Source organism: Colletes latitarsis, chromosome 1, assembly GCF_051014445.1.
Source record: "Colletes latitarsis isolate SP2378_abdomen chromosome 1, iyColLati1, whole genome shotgun sequence".
NCBI lineage: Eukaryota > Metazoa > Arthropoda > Insecta > Hymenoptera > Colletidae > Colletes > Colletes latitarsis.
This window is the reverse complement of record NC_135134.1, coordinates 44,365,354-44,391,658: the sequence shown is the minus strand read 5'-3', so window position 1 is coordinate 44,391,658 and position 26,305 is coordinate 44,365,354. Positions and strand designations below refer to the sequence as shown.

At 41.3% G+C, this 26,305-nt stretch overlaps 1 protein-coding gene across 3 annotated transcripts in view; it reads right to left on the bottom strand.

Moving 5' to 3' along the window:
- Positions 1–26,305, bottom strand: part of LOC143343044 (uncharacterized) — a 53,321-nt gene that overhangs the window by 4,733 nt on the left and 22,283 nt on the right. The window contains exons 1-2 of one of the 3 annotated variants that reach the window (XR_013079899.1): positions 9,600–9,636; positions 7,785–8,433 (exon numbers count right to left, since the gene is read on the bottom strand). The exons of 1 other annotated variant lie outside the window; for it this stretch is intronic. Coding sequence is in view for 1 of the 2 variants with exons in the window: in XM_076767546.1 (XP_076623661.1) it covers positions 1,173–1,426 (254 nt within the window). In the remaining variant the exon portion in view is untranslated. Of the gene's footprint in view, positions 1–1,172; positions 1,998–7,784; positions 8,434–9,599; positions 9,637–26,305 lie in introns of those variants that run through there. One more of the 3 variants, XM_076767546.1, reaches the window with a different exon arrangement.

Sequence of the window (26,305 nt, the reverse complement as noted above, 5' to 3'; positions counted from 1 at the left end):
GTATGACCTATCTAGACCCTCAAACTCATTGGACTCGTTAAATACCCTCCTCTATGTTCCACATAAATCATATTTATATATGCAACTTTATAATGAATCACTTGGTTTCGTAATTATTGCCAATTCTTGCTCTAATCGTGAATCCAAAATTCATCTTTTTGAAGCGTTTGGAGCCATGTTCAGATAGAGGAAATTGTAAATTGTGCAAAATTATTTATAGTTCTTCATTGCGTAGCCAAAAAGAATCACTTTTATCGCGAATTGAACCACGTTTGATTAGAAAATAGGTGCAGATTTTCACGCAAATTTCCGAATAAATTTATTTATTTTCTCCAATCGCATCGATTTCTCGAATCGAAAATTTGTCTAAATTCTTGAATGTTATTATTTCCGAGACGCAGAAAAAAAAATTTTCCGATCGCGAATCTAATCACATTCAGCAGTTTAGCATTATATAAACGCATAACTACACTAAATTGCAGATCGACCTAGAAATTTTCGAGAAATAGAACATCTGATTGTGTCAGTCCGAGGGGATCACAGCTGTATCGAGCGAAGAAAATATTCTATCTGAAATTTTAACAGCATCGGGCAATTTTTTTATTCCTTAATAAAAATTGAACGATCGTCGAAGTTTTAATATGTCTACGTATAATATTTAGAGGTGTGATTTTGGAAATCTCGAATTTGCCGTTAATCTCCTCGAGTGTTTCTAGATGCAGCACAATGCACTAGCAATTCGCGTACGGCGGTTCGGATCTACTGTTCCACTAATCGCGGAGACCTTTAGGAGGCAGCTTTTTGTGATTTCTATACGTCGGGTATCCTATTCATTGACTCTCCGTTTACGGGCGGATGAAGCCTATCTACGATCAAATGACCAGGTATCACCGAGTTACCCGAGGTTATTTTTCGAGTAGGCCGGCAACTTTTACGACGGGGAAAATACGCATGAATTTATGGACTGGGGGCGATAAGTGCGTGGGATGGGCAAAGAGGGGACGCATTGGGCAATCGAGACTCGTTTTAAATTACAAATGAACTGGCAGGGTGAAAACAGGTGAGAGCCGAGGCTCCTTCACGAAGGGTGGGTGGATCGCGAGCTGCATGCGCACATATGCACCGGCCAGCATTCACACGTTGAACGGGAACGGCCAATTGCACCTACGTACGTGCACACGTTCATGTAGCATTTTAGATCCCAATCCCGATCCCGATTCCCCCGATCCCGATCGGCAGCTGGAACCTCGACGAACCAACCGACACAGAAGGATACTCGAGTCGAGTCGGTGCATACGACGTGCACGTGCACTTGCATCTTGGCGGCCAGTTGTGCCGGCGCGATGCGACTCGCCTTCTCTCTCGCTCTGTGAATCGACTCGATCGACTCCCCTGATAGAACGCACGGCTCTGCGTAGGAAGACATTTGTCTTCTGGCCCTGATCTTGCCTTCTTTCTTTCGATTGTCCGCCTTCTCGGCCGAAACGAGACCCTCGACCCGCTAGCTCTCTCTATCTCTCCGTTCAACCGTCCCCTGAGCGTTTTCTCGATACTCTTTGAACCCTCGTCGAGATCGTGACTCGCCTGAGATCGTACACTTCCTGCCGAGGGCATAGAATTTTGCTCCTCGCTTCTCTTTTTTCGCTCGGTCTTCTTTGGAGGTCTCCTTTCCAGAGAGAACGGTCATTTTTTCCAAGTACCGAATACCACTTTCGGAACCGAATTATTTCCTTCTGGTCGATTCATCCCTTCGCGAGAAAACCACCCCGTGGTGAGGTGACGCCTGGCGGCCGGCCGAGGAACAAGGGCTGAACGAGTGCAGAAAAGGGTGACTGGTTCCTCAGGTTTCTGTCCGTGCTAAGCTCCGAACGGGAAGTATCGATCGCACGGGAGGAGCGTGATCTTTGCGTTCAAGGACGAACGTAACGAGTTTTCGATTCGTGGCACCGGGTTTCTTTTATATCTTTTTCCTTTTCCGTTTGTTTTTTCTTTTTTTTTTTTAAAGAAGTCACACCTACTTCCGGATAGTCGACGAGAAACGGAGTCACAGCGAAAGCACCGTCGTGTATATCGCGTCAAGCGATCGTTTCCTCGATTACGATCGAAACGACGAGCCAGAGGGACGAGCGTCACACGAACTATCGAAACTGCAATCCGGATTAAGAATTCTAACGGTAGTAGTGCACGGCCAGTAGGATGAAATGAGCGACGCGTCCGGCGCATTACGCAATGAAAGAAACAAATGAAGCTTAATAGAAAAACTGCCCGCGCTAGAAAAACCGTTCCATCGTGCGGTTAGTACAGCTGCGGCAGAAAGTGCACTCGCGTTTCTACCCTCGGCCGGAGCGCGACAAAGCTCGAAAACGATTTTCCAGAAAAAAGGAATATAACAGCCTTCTAGACCTCGTCGCGAAACGTTTGAAAATCCTTTATCCTAAAACCACTATAGGTATCGACGCAGGCGAATTTGTCAGAACTGTTTGCGCGGGAGTCCACTATTGACACCAGTCAACAAAATCCGCGCAAACGACGCACCGAACACGTCCATTTGGGCAAACATCGTTTCGTCCGCAAACGTCGGTGCAGGCACGAGTCGAACGAAAAATCTCATCGACGGATGTATCGGTGTCGATTCGTCATACGAAAAGCCATAAACGATCCGGCGAGCGTTTCGCGATTTCCTGTTAATTCATTCTGACGGAAAATCGGGAGTCGACGCGCCCCGCTCGTACCCTACGTGGAAGATCAAAGTGTCGGCGAAAATCGACGCGGACAGCGCGCGACGAGGCCCAGGAACGCGTCGCTCCCATTTTTCCCGACTGTACCACCACCGTCGACGTCTGTGGCTATGTCAATAGGAGCCAATCTAAGTACATATGCACACACAGATGTAATGCAGCGCGCGGTGCACGCTGTGTAGACCGTGATGCAATCGTGCCTCGTGCCTTGTGCAGTTTCGACATTCTCTTTGCCCCGCGTTCTGCACAAAGTGCGACAACGAGTACCGTGGCAGAAAATTGATGCGCTTCGATTCAGAGCCAGACCCCGACGTGTCCGTTCGTCCGTCCGTTTCTTGCTGGATCCCCCTTCGATCCTACGATTTCGACGATCGGCGAAACAAACACTGTCGCGAGACGAACGGAGCCCGGAGGATTTCTCAGTCGACAGCTCGTTGATAGTTTTTTTTCCCCCGAGTAGCCGTGAACGCGACGATAAGATAACAGAGTATGTATCCAGGATCAAGGTGACTAAGATAGGCGGCTTCGCTGGAGATTGAACGAACCGTGTCACGAATCAGCCGTCCAACCGTTGTTGTTCCAGATTCGCGAAACTGCGACTTCGACTGGGTTACAGGTTCGACGATACGTTAAACTATGACCAAAGACACTGACCATGATCTAGAAACGCCGGAACACCTTTTTTCGAGATTACAGAAAGCGACGATTCGACTGTTTCTGATCTTGATTCAGGGGAAGAGATGCTGAGGGTTATTACACTTGATATTTCTGAACTTTGGTAACGACAAAGTCAAGTTTTGGTTAGAAATTTCGTGGGAGGGTTGTTGAACGATGCTGTCCATGATTTTAACGCATACAAAAAATCAAGATAAAGCTTTTGATGCAAGCTACGAGGAGCTAAGAGCTTAAGGCTAAGGCTCTGCCCAGATTTAAGTTAGAGAATCGTTAATAAAGAATCGTGAAATTACCAATGGTGCTGTCTGTGATTTGAATGGAACAACGAGGCAGTTCTTACGTTGAGGATAGCGAAAGCTTACACTCGAGTATGGAAAAGTTAAAACTTCAATTAGATATCTTGTGCACAGTTGCTGGCACTGTCGGGGCATAAAGATTGATAGAAAACTATTCGTAATACAATGCAAAGTTAAAATCATGATTCAAGTTTTGGTTAGGGGCTTCTAAAACATCGTCGTGAAATCATGGACAATGACATTATCCATGATTTGGATGTAAGACGAGGTGTCTTTTTCTTCTTTTAACTTGAGATAAAACTGACAGTGCTTTTAGAATTAAGCAGAAATGAGATGAAGCTTCTGTTAAAATCGACTTTTGATTAGAAATTTCAGCAACAATCGTCGTTCAACGACTCGTGCAATGTTGATGATTTTAACGCGCATAAAGTTTGATAGTCTTTGATGTAGGAAAGATAGGGCAATGACTTGGCTAGAGTTTCAATTAGTGTAACGACACTGTTGACGCTTCGAATAACCGAACGAAGGATCGACTATTGTTTTCCAGATTTGAGAAGAAAGAGACTATAATTTCGTCCGAATGTACTGTTACCAGTCTTGATGCAGGTATTCACAACTGTGATCGGGTTAGAGTTTTAACTAAATATTTCATTAACCCCTTGCCTTATTAATTTTATAAATAAGACTAAGGTATTTTAGTTTTAATTAAATTTCGCGAACTAGTTCCAAATATGTTTAATTATTTTAAATATTTTAGTTTGCGTTGCCCGTAAAACTTGAGTTTGGCAACGATTATATCCACGATGCGAATGCCAACGAGTCACTTTGTCGACGAGAAGTTCTTGAAGAACTGACTGTTGCTGATCTAGATTGAAACACGTGGCAGCTAAGTTTCCGCCTATAGTCGACATTCAATTAGACATCTCGTGGAGAAACGTCACTAAACTTTGCGGTCTAGGTTAGGTCTAGGTTATTCGATGATTTGAGTTTGACGACGAGGAATTTTTTTAGTAGATGATGTCGAAGGATTAGCTGTTCCTGTTCTACGAAACACGCGAAAGCTATATTTCCGCCAATAAGCGATATTAAGTTAGAAATTTCATGGAGAAATGTCATTAGTTTTCATGGTTCAGTTTAGATCTAGATTACTTGATGATTCGGGTGGATTTAAACAAAATTCAATTAGATAGGTCCAAGTTCGGTCCCGATTACTCGATGACTCGAGTAACAGAACAACGACTAACTTTTGATTAGAAATTCATTTCTACCAAACTAAAGGTCGACGATTAGGAAGTATTAACGATGAATTTCTGTAAGTAGAAGCGGAGACTTTGGCTAGGATCGACGATTTAAATGCAACAAGTAGATGTTTCTTTCTTCGATGACTATTTTTCGATTAGAAATTCATGCAGAATTATCGATGAACCTGTCGATCTACGTTAGGTATATGTCAAAGGATGATTATTGGAAAGTATTAGCGATGAATTTCTGCTTCGATGTAACCAGAAGTTGAGATTTTGGCTAGGATCGACGATTTAAATCTAACAAGTAAACTTTTCTTTCAAGCAACGAGTAATTTTCGATTAAAAATTTATGCAGAATCATCGACGAATTTGTCGATCTACATGTGGTCTATGTTAAAGGTCGACGATTAGGAAGTATTAACGATGAATTTCTGCAAGTAGAAGCGAAGACTTTGGCTAGGATCGACGATTTAAATGTAACAAGTAGATGTTTACTTTTTCGATGACTATCTTTCGATTAGAAATTCATGCAGAATCATCGACGAATCTGTCAATGTACATTAGGTCTATGTTAAAGAATGAAGATTGAAAAGTATTAGCGATGAATTTCTGCTTCAAAGTAAGTAGAAGTTGAGACTTCGGTTAGGATCGATAATATAAATGTAACAAGTAAACGTTTCTTTCAACAACGACTGACTTTCGATTAGAAATTCATGCAGAAGCATCGACGAATCCGTTAAAGGTCGATGACTCGGAAGTATCAACGATGAATATCTGCATCGAGTCGAGTAGAAGTTGAGACTAGGATCGACTCTCGATTAGGAATCTAAAGGATCGCCGGTGAACGTCGCGGTCAACGACTCCGTGAGTGATTCGAAGCCCGGTAGAATGGGCAATGGTGCGATTCTTTGGTCGTAACCGCGGATCCAGGTCCCGATTCCCGTCATTCCGCGAGGGTAGAATAAAAGAGTCGGTTGGCCGGGGGTGGGCCGTTAATCGCGACAAATGCGAACGGTCTGGATGGAAATAGCCAGGCGGGCGAAGCGATCGAATCAAAAGTCGGGCCGGTCGGTTTTTTGGGGGGCCGAAATGTAGCTCCGGGCGGCCGGGTAGGGGAATTTTCCGTGGAAATCATCGACGTGTCCCGGATCATCGACGAGCTCGAACCCGGAACACGGAGTATACACGCGTGCGAACGCATGTGCACGTACTCCGGCAGCGCCGGGAAGGTGGTAGGCCGGTGTGTCTCGTATATCGGGGTGGTGGTTCCCGCATAGAACGCCGTGCGACGGCCTCCCATTGGCCTCCCATTGGCCGGTCCGGGGGTGGCTCGCTGCAGTCATCGATTCAGGCAGTCATTGGCTGACTCGGCCCCGGCCGCCATTTTGAATGACTCCGGGATCAATACGCGGGGTGTGGAAAAAAAATGCATGCAGGCCTGCCACCCTCCTTCGCTCTCTCCCTCTCTCGCTCGCCCTAGGTTCATGCTATTACCGACATCGGAGTTGCATCGCGTCCTCTTTCCACCGCGGGGCACCCTAACGCCTTTCCGCCCCTGTCCGCCACCCCCTGCTGGCATTCCCGGCGCAACAACGGCCGACCATCGACGAACCCAGCCAAATGGGATGATAGACTCCTTTCGCAAAGCTAGCGCGCGCCCGTTTATACCAACGTCGAGTTCTCGCGTGTGTGGAATGCGCGCACCCCCCGCTCGAAAATCATCGAAAAAATCCTCGACGAAGGCGCGCTGTTGCCGGCGTGCCCCGCAACCCGACCACCCCCTCCGTCATTCCCGTTCGTACCGTAACGTTCGCGTGATGCTACGTCGCTACGTTGCATGCGGCGCGGCGGCCGGTTTTCAAGCCGGGCCTTCGGGTTGCGAAATAGGAAATTTCAAATCGAACACCCCCGCACACACCCACCACCGTCCCCCTGTTTCACCGTTTCGCCCAACCTCTCCACCGTCATCGGCTCCCGGGGTCTGGCAGCGGTGCGTCATCGCGGACGCGGAAAATAAAATGATTTCGAGCTCGCTTTGCAATTTTTTTTTTTATCCCCCCCACCTCCCCCCTCGTTTCCCGGTCCGTTCTCGACTATAAATTCAACCCCGGTTGAAATTCGTTGTTCCCCCAACGCCCCCGCGATCGCGATTTCCCGAACAATCCAAACCCATCCCCTGCGAACGCGTTTTTCGATATCAATTTTAACGACCGGCTCGCGATTTCGCCGCGTTTTCGCCCGCGGGAGGGGGGGGGGGGCTTCGACGACTGGAAAATCAAGCGATTTTCGGGATTCTCGCGACAGATCGCGCCTAGTCTACGTTTATGGCCGTTCGATTTGTTTGCTCGTGGAAATTGCGAAACGACGACGGTCGTGCATGCTGCGACCAGTCGCGAGGTCGGTAGCCATCAGGCCGTTGCGTACCGCTTAATAATCTGCGAATTATAATGATAATGCGCGTAATGGCAATAGTACGGGGCAACGGTAGCGATTACGACGTAGTTGCTATGATTACGGACACTCTCGCGTTTAACCGATTTACTGTAATAAGTGTTGCAACCGTGGCAAGCGCGGCGCTGTACGCACGAAAGTGTACAATTACGAGAGGTGAACTTTTGCGGCGGTCGTTGCTGGGTGTGCCGTTCCGCGGAGGGTTGTTATTATTGCGACTGGCAAGACGCGCGAAGAATAAATTCGCATGGTTCCTTCGACGGGTAGTTTCTCGGGACAAAAGAGACGCGCGATCTTTTCGAATACTATGATACGAATGTAATTTAAAAGCATGCAGCATGCCCATGCGTATCTTTGTTGTAATTTGTTGAGCTACTTACGTTTGGAACCGAACTAATTGAAACAAGGACATAAGGCTTCTCTTGGTAGCAATGACTTTTAGATCACATTTTTAGTTATTAAGAATTTTATCATTTTTTTTCATTTTTTCGCGTTTAAAATTTACGTTTAAAATCTAAAGTTTCTCAAAACTTGTTAAAAATATACTTTAGTCATATCTTTACAATTTACTTTGTTAGGCGTCTAAAGAGTTTTTTTGTATTTTTTTTCTTAAGTATTCTTTTTATCCCCCCTGTGTCTCCTGCTCGTTCCTTCGACAGTGTAGGTATACTCTTCTTTCTTTAAGGCAATGCTTTTTGTTTAATTTCGTTTCTTCGCTATTTTTTTGTGCTTTTTTGATATTTTTTTTTCTTTTCCCTTGATTTCCTATTTCCCTTTTCCACGACCTCTTCTTCTTCTTTCGTTTCTTCGTCGTCTTCTTCTTCTTACTTGTCGAAATTTCGAAATGAAGAACGTTCGAAACTAAGCTTTGTTTCTAAATAATCGAGTCCGGTTTCGGCAGAAACTTAAGAGGAGTTGTTCAGACTTTGTGTTTCACAGACAGAAATCGGTGCGTGTGTTTCGGAAACGGCGAAATTAATTTTTCAATGAAATAACTATGACAACACATAACAACACAGTGCGACGCGTCTGAAACAGAAATAAGTCGGGGGCTCGTAGACGGTGCTCGCGCGATCCATTTCGACGATTTTACGAATATTGGAAACGGCCGGCGACGTTCGAAGGACCGAGAATCGACGGGAAACCCGATGACCGCAGATTCCAATCGAGAAACCCCTTCGATGAAAGCTTTCGATACGTAAGAACTACCCTTACGAAAGCGAAAAATAATTTTCTTTTACTCTGTGGTTTGTTGTTAAAACCTGAAAGACCGAAACGTTCGAAAAACTAACAAACTCATTTCTTGGTACGTTTTTCAACGAGCGAATACTCGAATTAAAAGAAACGGTAGACTTAAAATCTGCAATGTTTTAAAATAAATAAAGAAAGCGAAAAAGAGAAGTTTGAATCGAAAAGAAAAATAAAAGTGGCGCGTTGAACCGTGGCATGATCGAGAACGGTAGATCGCGGCGTCCAGTGTGGAACGCGATAGTCGGGCCCCTTGTTGTAAGCGTTCGGGCGCAAAGGATTTCGAAATTGCCGCGTGACGGAAGGAAAAACCTAGGTTATAAGAAGGGGCCCACGTGACTCGAGGAACGAATGAGCGTCTTCGCCACCCCCGCCGCGGCTGCCCGCCCGCCACCCCTTCCAGCTCCTCGTTCCCCTTCTAGAGAGGCGCGCGGCGTAGTTCCTTGCGCGTCGTGGTAAGACGCGTCGGGACGCTGGCTCCGTTTCTCTCTCTCCCATCGGATCTCGGTCCTTTCCTCTTTCTCTTCCTCGCTCCTCGTGCTTTCCCGGACTTTTCTCCCCCACGTGCTCCTCGCGGCACGCCAGTGTCTGTCGGTGCGTCGCGGGACGGTGATCTTGGCAGAAAGCGGCCTCCTTCTTCCTCCTCGGGCACTTCCGCTCCGTTTTCCCTCCCCCTCACCTCGTCCCGCACCCTCGAACCCTTCGCGATCTCACCACCGGACGTCCCGCGATCAACCGCGCTCCTTCCCGGTCCTTCTTTTCCGGCGACTAGGATCGCGACGCGGCCGCCCCCCTCGCCTTCTTGGCTACCCCCGGAGAACTCCCGCGGTTCTCAGGGTGTTCGCGGGTCGTGAAACCCTCGTCTACGAGCACCTCCCGCGCACCCGACGCGATTTTCTCGCCGATCGCGTTTTCAAATCCGGCCGTTTTAGGGAATTTTCGGTAACCTTTGATAGAGGCATTGCGAGCATCCCCGTGTCTGAGTAGCAACTGCGCCGTGGCCCCGTGCCGGGCACCCCCACCTCACCTCCTTGCCGCCTCTATCGCACCAACGGGCCACCAACCCTCTCTCGGACGCGCGCCCCTCGCCCTCCCCGTCCGCCCCGCGGTCCTCGCGGCCTCTTCGTCGCCCCGACGCAGCCCTTTATGCCGGACCTTGTCCCGCCACGTCCACCCGGCCACCCTCGCAGCCAGCGCTCCCGACTGCGCTCAAGCGCTCTCGCGCGTTCGCCTTTTGCGCTGCGCAAACCCCGCCAGGTGGACGCCGTACTCGCCTACGATCATCCCTTGCGCTCTGCTCTCGGTTATGCTTTATCCGGCGTCTTTCGACACGAATATTCTACGTCTCGCGATTAACCCCGATCTTTCGGGCAAATACAATTTTTCAGGGGACGTTCGACGGTACGAATTTATTAAAATTTTTCTCGAACACCTTCCCCCCTCCTCCAGCTCTTTCTCCCCCCCCCCCCTCCTCCCCCAATAACGTTATCCGGCGGCAGGGTGCGTTTGTTTTATCGATTGTTTCGATTGTCGCGCCGGTGATTCGGCTCGGACGTTTTACGAGGACTCGTAATTCGACTCCCCGGGCTGGACGAGAAATTTTGTTGCCACCGTGCACCGTGCTGGCTACGACCTCGAGGTTATGGATTGCAATATCGTTTTACGAATGCTGATATTGTTATTTATTTATTTATCCGTTCGCTAAGTATACGGTTTATTTCGCTTAAGCTCGGACCGGTACGACGAAGTTTAACGCGTCGAGCGCGGAACAAGTTTTCCATGCTGTTCCGTTCGCGCGGAAGCGCTGCTCAGGTGCTCTGGGCTATCCTCGATATTTATATCATTTTTTTTTTTGTTGAAACAACGAACATTCGATACTTTAACAGTATTCCTAATGATTTTAATGCTGTTAGGAAGTTTACAGGAATTTATTAGGCTTTATTAGCGTTCTGTATGGGAGTGTCGATGACCAATGATGGACGTTACTAGAATGGAAAGGCGAACGACGGACACCGGTGACCACCACGATACTCAACGCGTTGAATATACTTTGCGACAGAGATATAGCATACTTCATCATTTTTTTCTACGGTGAACAGGGTTTACATAACTCTTTGGTATACATAATACTAAAAAAAATATGCAAGTATTTTATCGAAATTGTGAAAACAAATGTTTAGACAGCGACTAGATCAAAAGAAGGATGGAGATTTACCAAAGAAATGCAGATTATAACTAAAATCATTAGCAAGTTTGTACATTCTGCTAACACGGTTTAAGTAGCATCTAAGCAAAGACTAAATATAGTGAAACATGTTATTTGTCCATTCAGAATTCTGTATAAAAACATTATATTAAATGATAATCTTTTACCAGCTGTATTGATCTTAAACTGATTAATTGATTTGTAATTACGATCTCGAATACACATAGAACTAATGGCGATTGTGATTTTCAGGTTCTCATTGTTATTATTAGTATGCTGCTTTTTTTGTTTATAAGATGCAGCTGTGACTTTTTATGTTTCTTGAAATATTAACGAAACTTGTACAGATTGGAATAAATGAAGTATAACACAAAATTAATTAGAAAATATGGAGTGCCTTTTGGTTGTGAACTTTAAATGAAGCTGTACTTCATTTATTATTTTGAAACGAAATAATAGGTCTTTGAATAGTGTAATACAATTATTTTCACACAGAGTGACCACAGAACCGTTAACATCGATAAATGTTTAATTGTTAAATGTATTTACGTTCTTTCATCATATATGCACGCAGAACATACGAAGTTAATGATTTGTAAATAATATTTCTGGTTAGAAACGACTATTCAAAACGTTGTATGCAAAAACAACAGACATCTTAACAAGAAACCGAGTTTCTACAAATAAATATTATTCTACACTTTTGACTTATTCTTTTCATGTTAAACGAGTCTGTATCATTCATTGGAAAATATAAATTGCACTTTTAAATTTTATGTAATGTTATAAATTGTGCAACTTAACATAAATTGTTGGAATATAATTAGATAATACTATCAATTCCTTTTATTCCAACACTGCAATACAATTCCTTCGTCATCGAATTACAAATTCCATTAAAAGAAATTTATTCCTTACGTTTTCTGAAAAATCACTTTTCTTACAGTCGTTGCTGCACCAAATCGACTATAGTTCATCTTATCAAATTGCTAGGTACTCTTCTATTTTTATTTCAGAAAGTTTTTACTCCAAGGAAGGATCGTACCTCTGATTAGACAAAACAAAAAAAAAAAAATAAATTCAACTGGAAACGTAAAATTTGGTGAAAAAAGCTTTCACGAGGAAGCACGAGACTAGCCATTGTTTACCCTGGCTGTTGTTTGAACTGTCAGCGTTAACGCCTTGCCCGTACGAATTCCTGAACATGGATTGTATTCGTCAAAAAAATTCATATTTTTCGAAAATTATGCAGCTGCCAGTGTGGGAGAATTATGGACGAGTATTCGTGGCGCCGACTTTCCGGCTGTTTACGATGCTTCGTTTCCACGATAGAGCGGTTTGTAAACGATGAGGGGTGGCCTCTCTATCACACCCAATAACGATTCGGAGGCGTTATCGCGGCTTTACATCCCTTTGGCCCCGGCGTGACAGTAAGGTTAGCACGCCGTTGTTGCGTACACGCCAGAATGGACTTCACGTTCACCATCACGTGTATTTCGAATCCCGGCGTCGACCGCAGCTCGCCACGTCCTCGCTTTATGAGAGACACACCGTCTCCACGGGAAACACCGGACAAATTTTTCGAGTCTAAAGTTGTCTATTTCTTTGCTCACAACCCATGATAAAATCTCGCGATCGAACGTTCATCGAGCAAATTTATTTTAACAGAATCTCGAGACACTTTCGTAACCCAACTTCCGATCGCGTCAACGATACGTTTTGTCCTTTGAGAATTTAGGTCACATTTCGTCCTTGCTGACGAGATTGTCTAAATTTTAGGTAGAAGAAGCGAAGCACGACGAGGACTTTCATTATCAAAATTTATTCGTTAATCGTTAATCGACTCGAGCAGCGTATTGCAGTGTCACGTTTTCGATTCTTTTTAGTAGAATTTATTAGAAATAAAATATTATTAGAAGACAGTATTGAATGAAACTTTATCAATGACTGAAAATACGAAACTTAAAATAATTCTAAATTTTTATCCGCACGGGATATATTAAAGAAACGAAACGTCAACGAAAGTAAAGGAAGCGTTCAATTTTTGTGGCAAAGAAACAGATAGAGATACTACATTGTCTTATTGAACATGTGCATGTATTAGAAAAAAGATCAAGTTCCTTCAGTTTATAATTCAAAAGAATTTAGTTTTTCCTTTAAATATTCGTCTATAAAATAAGAACGACCTACGTGTACAATAAAAAGCTAAAGCTGTCACTACAAATTAGAGTTTACTACTCGGGTATTTAATTAAAAGTTCATTATGCAGAGAAGATACGCAATTTAGATCACCACTTGTCGATTATATGGACAATATCTCGCTCTCGCTGATCAATTTAGAATACACAATTTCGCCCAAGGTTTAATCTTTACAAGCTTGTTTAATGAAACGTTTTCGAACGTAATGTTCCGAACCTTTCTAACGTACAAGAAAGTGAACATTCATTTACTTTCCATTATTTTGTTCTTTTTTCTGTATTTTGACACATACACGTGTACAATAAAAAAGTATCGTTATCGTTATACAATTTCCATCAGTAAGAATATCAGATCACTGTTACCGAAATCTCAAGTCACGAAAGCGTTTTCATCTTTTGCCTCTGCTGGAAGGCAAGCGTGAATCTGATATCATCGAAGAAGCTGTAAGAAGCTTGGACGAATTCCACCCTTAACCCCCCAGTGATGGCACGGAAGATTTCGATGGTTCGTCGTGGCAAATAGCAATTGGGGGGTGTTAGCGCGACGCTACGTGCCTCTCAGCCATCCCAACGATAAGGTTAACATAACATCGTTGCGTACGCGACGTAACAGAGTACGTACACCGTCGTATTTCGAATCCTAGCGGTGACCGCAACTCGCTCCATCGCGTTTCCACGGGGGTTGATCGACAACCCCCAGAACGGCGTGCCTCGCCTCTGGAAATTCTCGAGCGGCATTCCCCAGCGCGGGCCTTTCGTCGATAGACCAGACCTTATTACGATTGCTGGGCTATGCTGCATACCTGCAAATCGTTATGCAACCGCAAATTCGCATTTTTTCCGCTGGAATTGCACTCCGCGGTTTTTTTTTTAATTTTTCACACAATTTTTTAACGCTCGACTTCGTCCAGTTGCGAATAACGAGTCTTGAAGTGTTTTATAAACATATTTTACATAGCAGGATCTAAACGAGGAACTTTTGATTACTATTAGACAGCCATCGACTAGATCTATTTTGAACTATAATAGTAAAGAACATACAGGTCATATGTACTGTAATACTAAAAAGTATCTGAAGATATTTGTATATTTCTTAAGTTCGTTAAAGGAAAGTATATTTATTGTACGTTTGCTTAAATGTTTCATAAGACTATAATTTTTGCTTTTGTTTATTATTTCCTAGGAACAATGTGGACTTTGATTATTTATCATTTAATCGAAAAAATGTACGTATTTTACAATTTGTGGATTCTAAAAGCAGCTTCAATTTTTCTCGATTACTTGATTTAAATAAATTACATGATATTTTCCGTAAACTCGAAGTCAATACTCTTTGCAAACTTTATCATTCTTGGCTGATTACTTGCAGTTTTCTTTTAAAAAAAAAGTTTCTTGACTAAACTATAACATTTTTGCAAAAATAGTTTTTATAATATATTTGTCAAAAAAACAATTAGCTTTTTTTAACGACTCTATAACAAGCAATAATATCCACTACTGATATTCTTATAGAAAATGTATATTATTGTTTATCATAGTCTAGCTAAAACACTTCTACTAAAGAAGACCACAATCAGTCTTGATAGTCTCATCAAGTTATTTACAACTCACTATTCAACAAGACTTATTCTAAAGAAAATTCAAAAAATTTTGATATTTTTGTGAAATAGCGTATATTATTATTAATTATTACTTAGTTGAAGAAACTTATTCAGAAGATGATTATTCCAAGCAATTCTCTTTCAATAACAGTAGCAGCCAAGCTCGATATTGTTCTGCAACAATAATTGACTTTGAGTTTATTAATTACAATTCAAGCTACGATGAATCTTATTTATTTGATAGCTTCTTTTTCAATTCGATGGAAATTGAAATATCCTACGGACCCGGGAATCTTTCGCACCCTTTTTTGCGCGGCGTGGAAACAAGGGCAGAGGGAGATGAAAAGTTTGGAAGGGTTGGCGCGTCGTCAGAGAAGAGCGAGACTCCGGGCGGCGACCCTCGAGCTACGTCTTTCCAGCGTCGATGGCAGTTCCTCGTAATTGTATCGATTGTCTTAGAAACGACACTGTCCCGGCCGTTGAGCGTATCCCGAAAGGTGAATGCCGCCTCCCTCCCCCCGGTCTCCTCCGTGAACCCCTGACGGTATTCTCCATCGGGGTTTGACCCCCTTTGTTGTTCCGTTCATCGAAAAAATAAAAATTCCTAGCCAAATGAAAATTTGACCTGGATCTTTTTGTTGGAGAAGGGAAGGGGTGGTCCGGGGTACACAATGGCTCGATTTGCATACGCGGACAAGCGGTTTACCCGTGACATGTGGCACGTCCCGAGAGCCGCGTCTCTTTTACCCGGAGACGCACGTCTCTGCTCGTGTTCGTCGCGAAAGACACGCTCGAAGAAAGGACGAGAAAAAGAAATGAAATTTCGTTCGGTGGTACCGGCAGCCCCAGTGTCTCGTAACGAGCGCCTCTCATTCGATTTCACGGGGGCAGGGAACTGGCCTCGAGTCTCTCGTAGCCAGGGATAACAGAACCGTTCGACTTCTCCCCTTCGACGACCCTTCGCTAGGATAATCATAATAAGGACAGAAGGACCGGTTGACCAGCGGATAGAGCCGCTGGGGACGATAAAACAATCGAGGTTGATTTTTTGCAGGGCCAGCTGCAACGGACCTCTGTCAAATCGACGGATTCGACCCCGCTCCGCTGGACGGGCCATTCGAATTCTTTCGGGCACCTTCCCTTTCACGCGGCCCATCCGATTGTTCCGTTTACCCTTCTACGAGGATCGCAAAACGGGATAACGATCCGCGGTGAATCGTTGGACGTGAACGAATATTCGCGGAGATAAATTACTTCGCTGGACTCGAAAGAATGTTCTCCTTACCCCCTTGTTCTTTGAAACTACCAAGACAGTCGCAATTACCCATTCGTAGTTTCTAATAGGACTTGTAAAAAATTTATTCGACTGCATTTTTTAAAATTTGATGTAATTCTCTATTATCTTTTTCACGTATCTATCGTTTTAATTTGTTTGGTGCAAATAAATACACTATAATTGTTGGCAGTTCTGGTGTTGCAACATGCAATTCTGTTCAATTGTGTTGTCCATATCGAACAAATAACAGGGGAAATATCGGTAATGATTCTCACAAATTTTTGTGAGAGCCCGAATTATAAGTTCATATGTTCATAATCGTAGATGATCAGCCAGTTATGAAAAAAAAAATAAATGTAAAGCTTGAAAAAGATCGCTTAGTTAGTATAGTATTAATTTATTTATTCATTGTCTTAATTGTAATTAGGCATGAGGCGAGGTGCAGCTAAAAGAGATCATTCTAATCATTCATAAGTGTTTATCAAAATTTTCCTTCTTGATTTTCATATTTATTATTTTTCTTTTAATTTATTAAAAGATTACGAAACAAATAATGTAAAAATGATGTACTATTACTTACGACATATTTATAATTCGATCATTTTTGTATATCAACGTATGCTGTTACTAACCTATCCTCGAAGTCTCGTCGCGATGATTTTAAAATACGTTAAAATTTGTATTTTAAAATTGCATAAGTTCTACGAAATTTAACTAAGCTTTCATTTAATTTTGTAACGTAAAATTCTGAAAAGTAAATTCAAATTTTCTTTGAAATGAAGTAGTTACCTCGCGTTGCAAAAGATGCGTATATCTGAATAGGCAGACTTTTATTATAGAAACGCGAATAAATATTGTGAAAAGCTGCGTCCAGTCTACTGCGTTTATTTGTCCATTTGCCCAATGAGTTAACGTCGATATTACATTTAGCTCAACGTTGTTCAAAACATTCGAATATTCACGAGAAGCTGCTTTCCATCCAAGCCGCGCTATAGCTATAGGATTAGGCACTCATGAACGAGATTAAAACGAAGATAGAATATTTTAATATTTTAAATCAACAATTATCAGACATTAATGTAATAGAACATCTGTGACTACATAATAAGATGATATAATATTACAAACAAAGAAACTTTCAGATAACTTTAGAAAAATTTAATTATATCCATCAACGACTACATTGAAAATACACGTGGATACCCTACAAAATATTAACATAAGCTGTATACAGGGTGTTCGACCATTCCTGGAAAAAATGTTAATAGGAGATTTCAGAGGCCAAAATAAGATGAAAATCAGAAACACCAATTTGTTCAGAAATGTTATTATTTTTTAAATATACGCATGAAATTTCGAGGAAACATTTTTGGCCAGACATTAGATTTTTGGTAAAGAATTTTTTTCTCGAAAGTACGTAGGATTTTGGGGGCATGTGTATTCACCAAAAGTGATTGTAATAAACCTCTCTAGCTAAAAATAATTTTTTTAGAACGATTTGAAATTTTTCAATTTCGCCGAAAAATTTAGGTACTACCCCCTGTCGATTTGTCTTAAAAATTCGTTTTTCATTTTTAATAAATTTGTTTGACGCTGTACAGAAATGTTGTCTAATACTTTTTTGTAGGTACCCATGAGCTCTACTTCAGAAAAAAGTTTCATTGAAATATATTCACAATTGTAGGAGTTATGGCTGTTTGAAAATTGGACCATTTTTATGAAGTTTTTCTCATTTTGCGAGGTCAGGGACCAACTTTTCGAATATTTTTGCAATTTGTACATATTCTCCATTAAAATACGCGTAGTTTGCTTTTTTAAACATTAAAATCGTCCAATCCGTTCAGAAGTTATGACGTTTTAAAGATTCACATGAAAATTCGGGCAGACATTTCTGGCCAGAAATTATATTTTCGGTAAGGAATTTTTTTCTTGAATACTGAGTAGAATTTCGAGGGTATGTCTGTTGACCAAAAATGCTTGCAATTGACCCCTGCAACTAAAAATAATTTTTCCAGAACGATTTAAAATTTTGTAATTTTGTCGAGAAATTTGTCCACCTTCCTGAATTTTTTTCTCGAAAGTGCACAGGATTTCGGAGGTATGTCTATTCACCAAAAATGATTATAATTGATCCCTGCAACTAAAAATAATTTTTTCAGAATGATTTGAAATTTTTTAATTTAATTTTTTAATAATTTTTTAACGAAACTTCAATTAAGAAATTGATATTCTTGATTTTCGCCTTATTTTGGCCTCTAGAATTTCCCATTCAAATTTTTCCCAGGGTTGGCCGAACACCCTATACATTAAATATAAACGAAAATAAGTACTTTACGATTTTTACTGACAGGATAGTTTCATACATAATAACAATCACTGAAAGTTTCATTCTATTTTTGTAATATGTCATTTACTGAAAATTTATGATTTATAAATGAAAATCGATTGAGTCGCTATGTGCACGATTTTAAGTGACAGTCACTGTATATATGCAGCAAAACTTATTAAATACTGAAAGTAGATTTCGAAAAGTTGGACGAGGACGATATTAATGCGCTCATCTTTTCGAAACGTAAATAGCGAAATGAACAAATGAACGAAGGAAATAGGTACATCTACGCGCGAAAATGTAATATCTGGTAGAGATATGGAACAGTGTGGACACGTTCGATGAAATAACAGAATTGGACAAAATACCATATCGCGTGGATGGGCTGTTACTCATACATGTTCCAGATTCCTGTTCCGAAAATAAAGTACTTTTTTGAACGAGCGACTACCTTCGTTCGCTGCAGTCAACTCGTACAAATTTAAGCAGGCCTGCGGCCGCGGTACAATTACCTAAAAAACGTCGACCGTTAAGGGCTGATTGAATATCGGGGTCGTCCCTCGTTCCGCGATCCCCGGAAATCAAACAATAATTTAGCCGCGTTATTTAAAAGCGAGAAAACGAGAGAGCCAGTCGAGGACACCCTTTTGGCCGGCCGCCTAATGATCGACGAGACTGAGGGAATGGCGAGACGGCTGACTGGTCCCGGGTAATTAGTAAAAACAAAGGAGAATGCCTGGCCGCGAGAAGGCAACGAGAAATGGCCGTCTGAGAGACGCGAACGTAAGAAAATCGGCGCAACCGGCGAATCCGATAAAATCTAAATGAGAAAGTAATCCCTCGAACTCGCTGCGTCGCGGCGGAAGCACGGAGGGGCGGAGAACGGGAATCGGAAGAGGCGACCAGGATGATTTTGGCCGCGCGACTACTTTTTCGCGGTAGGTCATGACACCTGGGGATCCTCGCGTGGTCTTCTCCGATGTAAACACCTAGCGTGCGATGTGACCTAGCGGCGCTATCGGGTTAAGCGCGAGCTTAACCTAACTCAACCCCGAAGCGTCGACACACGGTCACGTGCACGCGCACAATGAAACGTGTGTGGGCGACGGTACGCGTGTGGGTGGCCCCTATCGATTCCGGCCGGTGAAAATAACGGAATCTCGTGGCGCGCTTTCGCCAACTTCCGCGCGCCCTCCAGGTTGCTAACCAGCCGTTTTCCAATCCCCTCCGGTGGAGCGGCGAACCGGGCGGGGCGAGGGCGGTGGTAATCAAATGAAAACAAAAATCGCGGGCCAACCTCGCCTACGGAAGAAAGTTACGCGGCCAACTTTTACCTTTTTCGCCGCAATTTGCGGCCGATTCAACCGTGAGCCACCCCGCACAGCCACCCCTCGAGCCAGCTATTCTTCGGTGCTTCTTCGCCCACCCACCGGACACTTCGTTCGAAGACGTTGGAACCCGAGACGGGAAGTTTTTCTTACGTTTTACGGCTGCTCCACGATTTTTATTTCGCTCGAAGGTACATCGAGATTAATAATTGTCGTTTCGATGCTGCGCTTTTGCTCGAATTGTTTCAAATACTCGGGGGCAAAGTAGACGAGAAACTCCTTGAGGCCTTTGTAACAGGAAAGAGTCGAATTATTAGTCGATACAGCAAACCAGAAATGATTTATTATTCGACACATTGGCTCGTGAGGAGGGACTTCCTCGGTAACTTTATTTGTAAAGACACACGAAGTTACGATAAAATGTAAAATAATAGTAAACATAAATAATAGTAAAAAAACATGGATGGATTAATGCACAAGTCTTAAGATTTGTTTACTTTCTTATAATGTGTCTTAATAATTGGAGAATTAGAAAATTTTTACTGACAAATAAACGTTCATAAGGGAAGTTATCCAAATGTGAAACTAATAGTTTTAAAAAAATTTACAAAAATTTTGTATCGACCAGTGACTAAACGAGGTAGACAAGTAGTCTATGTAGAATCGTATGTAGATACATAAAATCAAGTATGGTTGTACGATCAATTGAAGTAGCCATGTTTAGAATATCGTAGGACATTAGCTGACTCTCCAGGAGCTCCTTGCGCCTTGAAAAGCGTGGTAGATATTACTTTAGTTATGGAAGTACAAGAGAAAATTATAGTGTCTTGAGAGTGAAAGGACTGTTGAAGTCAGTCTCTGTCCGACATAGAATCCTTGAGATTTATTGGCTTGACACAGAATATAATTATAATGGTTAGAAAAACTTAGCGTTCGATCATAAAAATATTGCAGCCAAGGTGGATCGAAGCGATTGGAAAGAAACGCGACTCGAATCCAATATTCGTTTGATTTAACTTGTATTATCATAGTGGCGTAAAAAAAAAAAAAATATGAATTATTCTACGGTATAATTTTCCACTTCAGGGTTACATATTTTACGTTGAGTTATCAGGAAATGTATTGTATGCAAAGAACTAGTGGATCGAGTTATGTGCGTTGTCTAAAAATAATTCGTAGTCGGAAATAATTGGAAAATATTGCTGTAATCAATAATAACAATGTTTTGCTGGATACGAAACCAACTGGAAATGTATGCAGGGTGTGCCACTTAAATAAAACATCTAAATTATTTTTGTTATTATTAAACGTAAGAGAAAACGACAATGAGGAGTTTTAATGGTTTCAAAATGTGCATTTGATGGAGACAGACATTTTTTTTTATAATACGATATTGTACTCGACATTAAGACGAGGTCAACGACCTAAATATCGTGACTTTAAGTTGGAAAAAGTAAATTGAAATTGGAAGAATGTAAAAATGTACTAATTCACGTTATTTCGTTAGTAAATGTAAATCTTCTTGTACCTTCTTTCAGTAATAACTTATAACAGCAGAAAGGTTGCTATTGGAAGGAGATAACTTTCAAGGAAGTTGAATTGATCAGCCATTATTTTAGACTACATCGATCAGCGCTCGAAAAGTACAATATACCTTGGGTATTTGTCTTCATTTTTGTCTGCGAAGTTGTCACAAAGTTATTCACTTTCTGTAACTGCTACTTGCTGTCACTGTTTCTCACACATTTTTGATATTCATAAATAAAATTGCTAGATACCTCGTGCAGAAACGAGTCCAAAGCGTGGAATAAAATTCTGTTGGTCAGCCTTGCGTTTATAAACGAGAGTCACGAAAAATCCCTATAAAGTAATGCACAAAACCAACGAAGCATTTGAAGAATTAAAATTTCTGGGAACATTGGCAAAAGTCCACGCATTCGTAATTCGCCTGGCGCAAGTTTGTATACGGCAACGGTGACAATAATTCCAGAAATTCCTCGATTAATAAAATAAACAAATTTCAACAAAATTTCGTTTGTTATTTCCTACAAACGAGTCACGCGTGGAAATTGTTTGGATGTTGCGTGCAAAGAAGACAACGATAACTGTGTTTTTCGACAAACCTGATCATTCAGCGATATTTCTACATTGATTCTGTGAAACACGAAACCGTGCAAGAAAAAAATGCATTGCGTGCTTTTTTACAAGATACATACAGTGTGTTCGGCCACCCATTGGGAAAATTTTAATGAGGAATTCCAGAGGCCAAAATAAGACGAAAATCAAGAATACCAATTTGTTGATGAAGGCTTCGTTAAACAGTTATTAACGTTTAAAGTTCCGACCGTACTGAATTTTTTTCTCGAAAATGCGCAAGATTTCGGGGGTATATCTATTGACTAAAAATTATTGTAATTGACCCCCGCAACCGAACATAATTTTTTCAGAACGATTTGAAATATTTTAATTTCGTCGAAAAATTTCACACCTTCTCGAATTTTTTTCTCGAAAGTGGGTAGAATTTCGAGGGCATGTCTAATGACCAAAAATGATTGTAATTGACCCCCGGAACCGAAAATAATTTTTTCAGAATTAATTAAAAATTTTTTTTTTCATCGAAAAATTTAGGCACCTACCCACCCCCTTGTCGATTTTTCTTAAAAATTCCTTTTTCCTTTTTAGTAATTTTGTTTGACGTCCTACAGAAAAGTTGTCTAATACTTTTTTTGTAGGTACCTATGAGCTCTACTTCAGAAAAAAGTTTCATTGAAATATATTCACAATTGTAGGAGTTATGGCTGTTTGAAAATTGTACCATTTTTATGGGGGTTTTCTCATTTTGCGGGGTCCAGGACCAACTTTTCGAATATTTTTGCGATTTCTACATATTCTCCATCAAAATACGCGTAGTTTGCTTTTTTAAACATGAAAATCGTCCAATCCGTTCAGAAGTTATGACGTTTTAAAGATTCGCATGAAAATTCGGGCAGACATTTCTGGCCAGAAATTATATTTTCGGTAAGGAATTTTTTTCTCGAAACTGAGTAGGATTTCGGGGGTATGTCTGTTGACCAAAAATGCTTGCAATTGACCCCTGCAACTAAAAATAATTTTTCCAAGACGATTCGAAAGTCTTTTTTTTCACCCAAAACTTTCAGCATTTACTCGAATTTTTTTCTCGAAAGTGGGTAGGATTTCGGAAGTATGTGTATTCACCAAAAATGATTTTAATTGACCCTCGCAACCGAAAATAATTTTTCCAGAACGATTTGAAATTTTTGAATTTAATTGTTAATAACTTTTTAACGAAGCCTCCATCAATAAATTGGTATTCTTGATTTTCGTCTTATTTTGGCTTCTAGAATCGTCTATTAAAATTTTTCCCAGGGGTGGCCGAACACCCTGTATATTTATTTTCGCCATATGTCATCTTTTTAAACTAAGTCACACACCTTTGGTTCCCGATTTTACGTAAACGATACCGTTTGTACCGAAGCATCGACGCGTTTCAAACTCGTTAAATGTTCGAAGACAGTTCGATGTCTGGCTGGATTCGAGTAATGTTCGAAGCGATTCGAAAAGCTCGCCAATCTTGAAAGTTTCGAACCCGAAGACACAGATCCGCGCGCCCATCGCTAACGTCAATCCGTTTGACTGTATTTGACGAGGCGCTTTTTCCGATTCCTAAAACGAACCTGGGGGTTTCGCGTGGCTTCCGGTTACCGTGTCCCATCAGAGACGCGCGTCGTCGTCTTTCCGGATAAACAAATCCCCCGCGCCGCGTTCGACGTTAGCCACGCTCGAAGAGCGATTCAATTAAACTTTCGTCTCAGCGTCGAATTTCCAACGATCTTCGGGTCCGCGTGTATCGGGCGTCTATCGAACCGCGCGTACTGGGACAAACGAGCAAATAATCCGCAAAGCACCGCGGGCAGACCAGATGTCCATTCTCCAAGGTATACACGTAGCATGTGGATAATCGAAAGAGCACCGTCGACCACGCGGCATATGCCGCGCTGGCTCCGTGGCAAACAGCTGCACTCTTCGACGACGTGGCATCGCGATTACGCGTGCTGTAATTCTGTCGCAACGACACCGGAAGAGGAGGCGGTGTGTTATCGTATCGAGAACGAGGGAGGGGTTGGGATTTCACCGGGCACCCGGGTGTGTCCGGTCCCCGTGATTCTTCGAGTCCTCGAACCCCGAATCACGGCTGGCTGGCCTCGTTTCATCTCGAGGTCACCGCCGCCTCGACCCCGGCACTCATTGTTCCAGCCTCTTCCCTTTGTGATCGCGTGTCTGGTCTGTCCTCCGCGGGGAACAAAAGGGGCGGAAGGTTGGAAAAAAGGGGAACCTAAGACCGCCATTGTCCCCATGGGCGAATTTGCGAAAACTGCGCGGACTAATTTCTAGCCTGAGCTCGCCTCTTCTTCGACCCCTCGCGATCCACAGTGTTCGAAAACCGACGATTTAGCCGCGAGAAAGGTCCAATTTTTTACCATAATCATTTTACTTTGGGTGTCGTTAAGTTTGTAAATCCTTGAGGATCTTCGTCTGTAACATTATTTATCCTTAGAAATCGTTTAAATATGTTAATTTTTATTCAGAAACTAGACGTTTCTATTCTTCTTGGAAATCTGTTGTTGCAGTTCATATTTCTTCTAAGAAATAATAATATTACGATGATTTCATTTTGTACTGTATGAATCTTGCACTGGAAGGTACACACTTTATTTTAGTATAAAAACAATTGATCGAAATTTATTATAATTTTAAATACAGGTCATCAAAAAGTATCAATTTTAGTATGCAGTTAGATTGTTCATTTCTTTGGTTTCTCTGAAAATCAGCTGCTACTTTTTTAATGATATTACTTTAAAGTTAGCGAATCTTATTCTTATTATTACTATTTTTACAAACACCTTTATTGTTCCGTAAACCTTTTTATTCTGTTCTTTTCTTTTCGTACATTTCTTTTTTCAAACGTTCTGGTATCCAGGCAAACATCTCAACTATCTTCAAAGGCTACATCCAAACGTAAATGCCAACCAGTCGTACGTTTGCATTTTCGATGACATTTTTTACATCGATTTTGATCTATTTTAAGATTGTACTACGAATTCCGATCCACTCTATATAAAGAATTGACACAGCTAAATTAAATATTATTAAATGTTAATTTAAAAATACTTTACCACTCAGCTTGTAGTTTGAAAATAGAAAATCCGAACTATTTTAATCAAACACAAAATCATTTTATGTTAAGTATGTATGAATAAAACAGCTTGTTTTTGGTTCCTTATTTCATATGCATCAAATCATTAACCTGCCCATGGCAATTACTATAGGTAATTGCAGTGCCTACAGGGTATTTGGCCACACCCTGGGAAAAATTTTAATGAGAGATTCTAACGGCCAAAATAAGATGAAAATCAAGAATACCAATTTGTTGATAGAGGCTTTGTTAAAAAGTTATTAATCTTTAAAGTTCCGCTGATACTGAATTTTTTTCCCGAAAATGCGCAGGATTTCGGGGGTATGTTTATTCACCAAAAATGATTGTAATTGACCCCCGCAATTGAAAATAATTTTTTCAGATCGACTTGAGATTTTTTAATTTTGACGAAAAATTTCACACATTCTCGAATTTTTTTCTAGAAAGTGGGTAGGATTTTGGGGGTATGTTTATTGACCAAAAATGATTGTAATAAACCTCCCTAGCTAAAAATAATTTTTTTAGAACGATTTGAAATTTTTCAATTTTGTCGAAAAATTTAGGCACCCTGTCGATTTGTCCTTAAAATTCGTTTTTCATTTTTAATAAATTTGTTTGACGCTGTACAGAAATGTTGTCTAATACTTTTTTGTAGGTATCCATGAGCTCTACTTCCCTATTAAATTTCAATGAGCTACGTTTACTATTATAGGAGTTATGGCTGTTTGAAAATTGGACCACTTTTATGGGGGTTTTCTCATTTTTCGGGGTGAAAGAACAACTTTTCGAATATTTTTGCGACTTGTACATATTCTCCATCAAAATACGCGTAGTTTGCTTTTTTAAACATTAAAATCGTCCAATCCGTTCAGAAGTTATGACATTTTAAAGATGCGCATAAAATTTTGGAGTGACATTTCTGGCCTAGAATTATATTTTCGGTAAAGCATTTTTTTCTTGAAAGTGGTTAGGATTTCGAAGGTATGTCTATTGACCAAAAATGATTGTAATTGACCCCTGCAATCGAATATAATTTTTCCAGAACGATTTCAAACTTTTCAATTTCGCCGAAAAATCTCTCCACTTACTGAATTTTTTTCTCGAAAGTGGGCAAGGTTTCGGTGGTATGTCTATTCACCAAAAATGATAATAATTGACCCCTGCAACTAAAAATAATTTTTCCAGAACGATTTGAAATTTTTCAATTACATTTTTTAATAACTTTTTAACAAAGCCTCAATCAAGAAATTGATATTCTTGATTGTCGTCTTATTTTAGCCTCTAGAATCTTCTATTAAAATTTTTCCCAGGCGTGGCTGAACACCCTGTATACTTCCTTAAACGCAGTGCAATTATTGCACCCTTGCATATTCTAAGAGTGCTAACATTTTTAATATTCTCGCGATATAGCATTAGAATTATAGATAGTTCGAGTACGCTACGTTTTGTTTTTTATATAAACGATAGCGGTGTTTAAGAAATATACTTGGCGACTTTTCT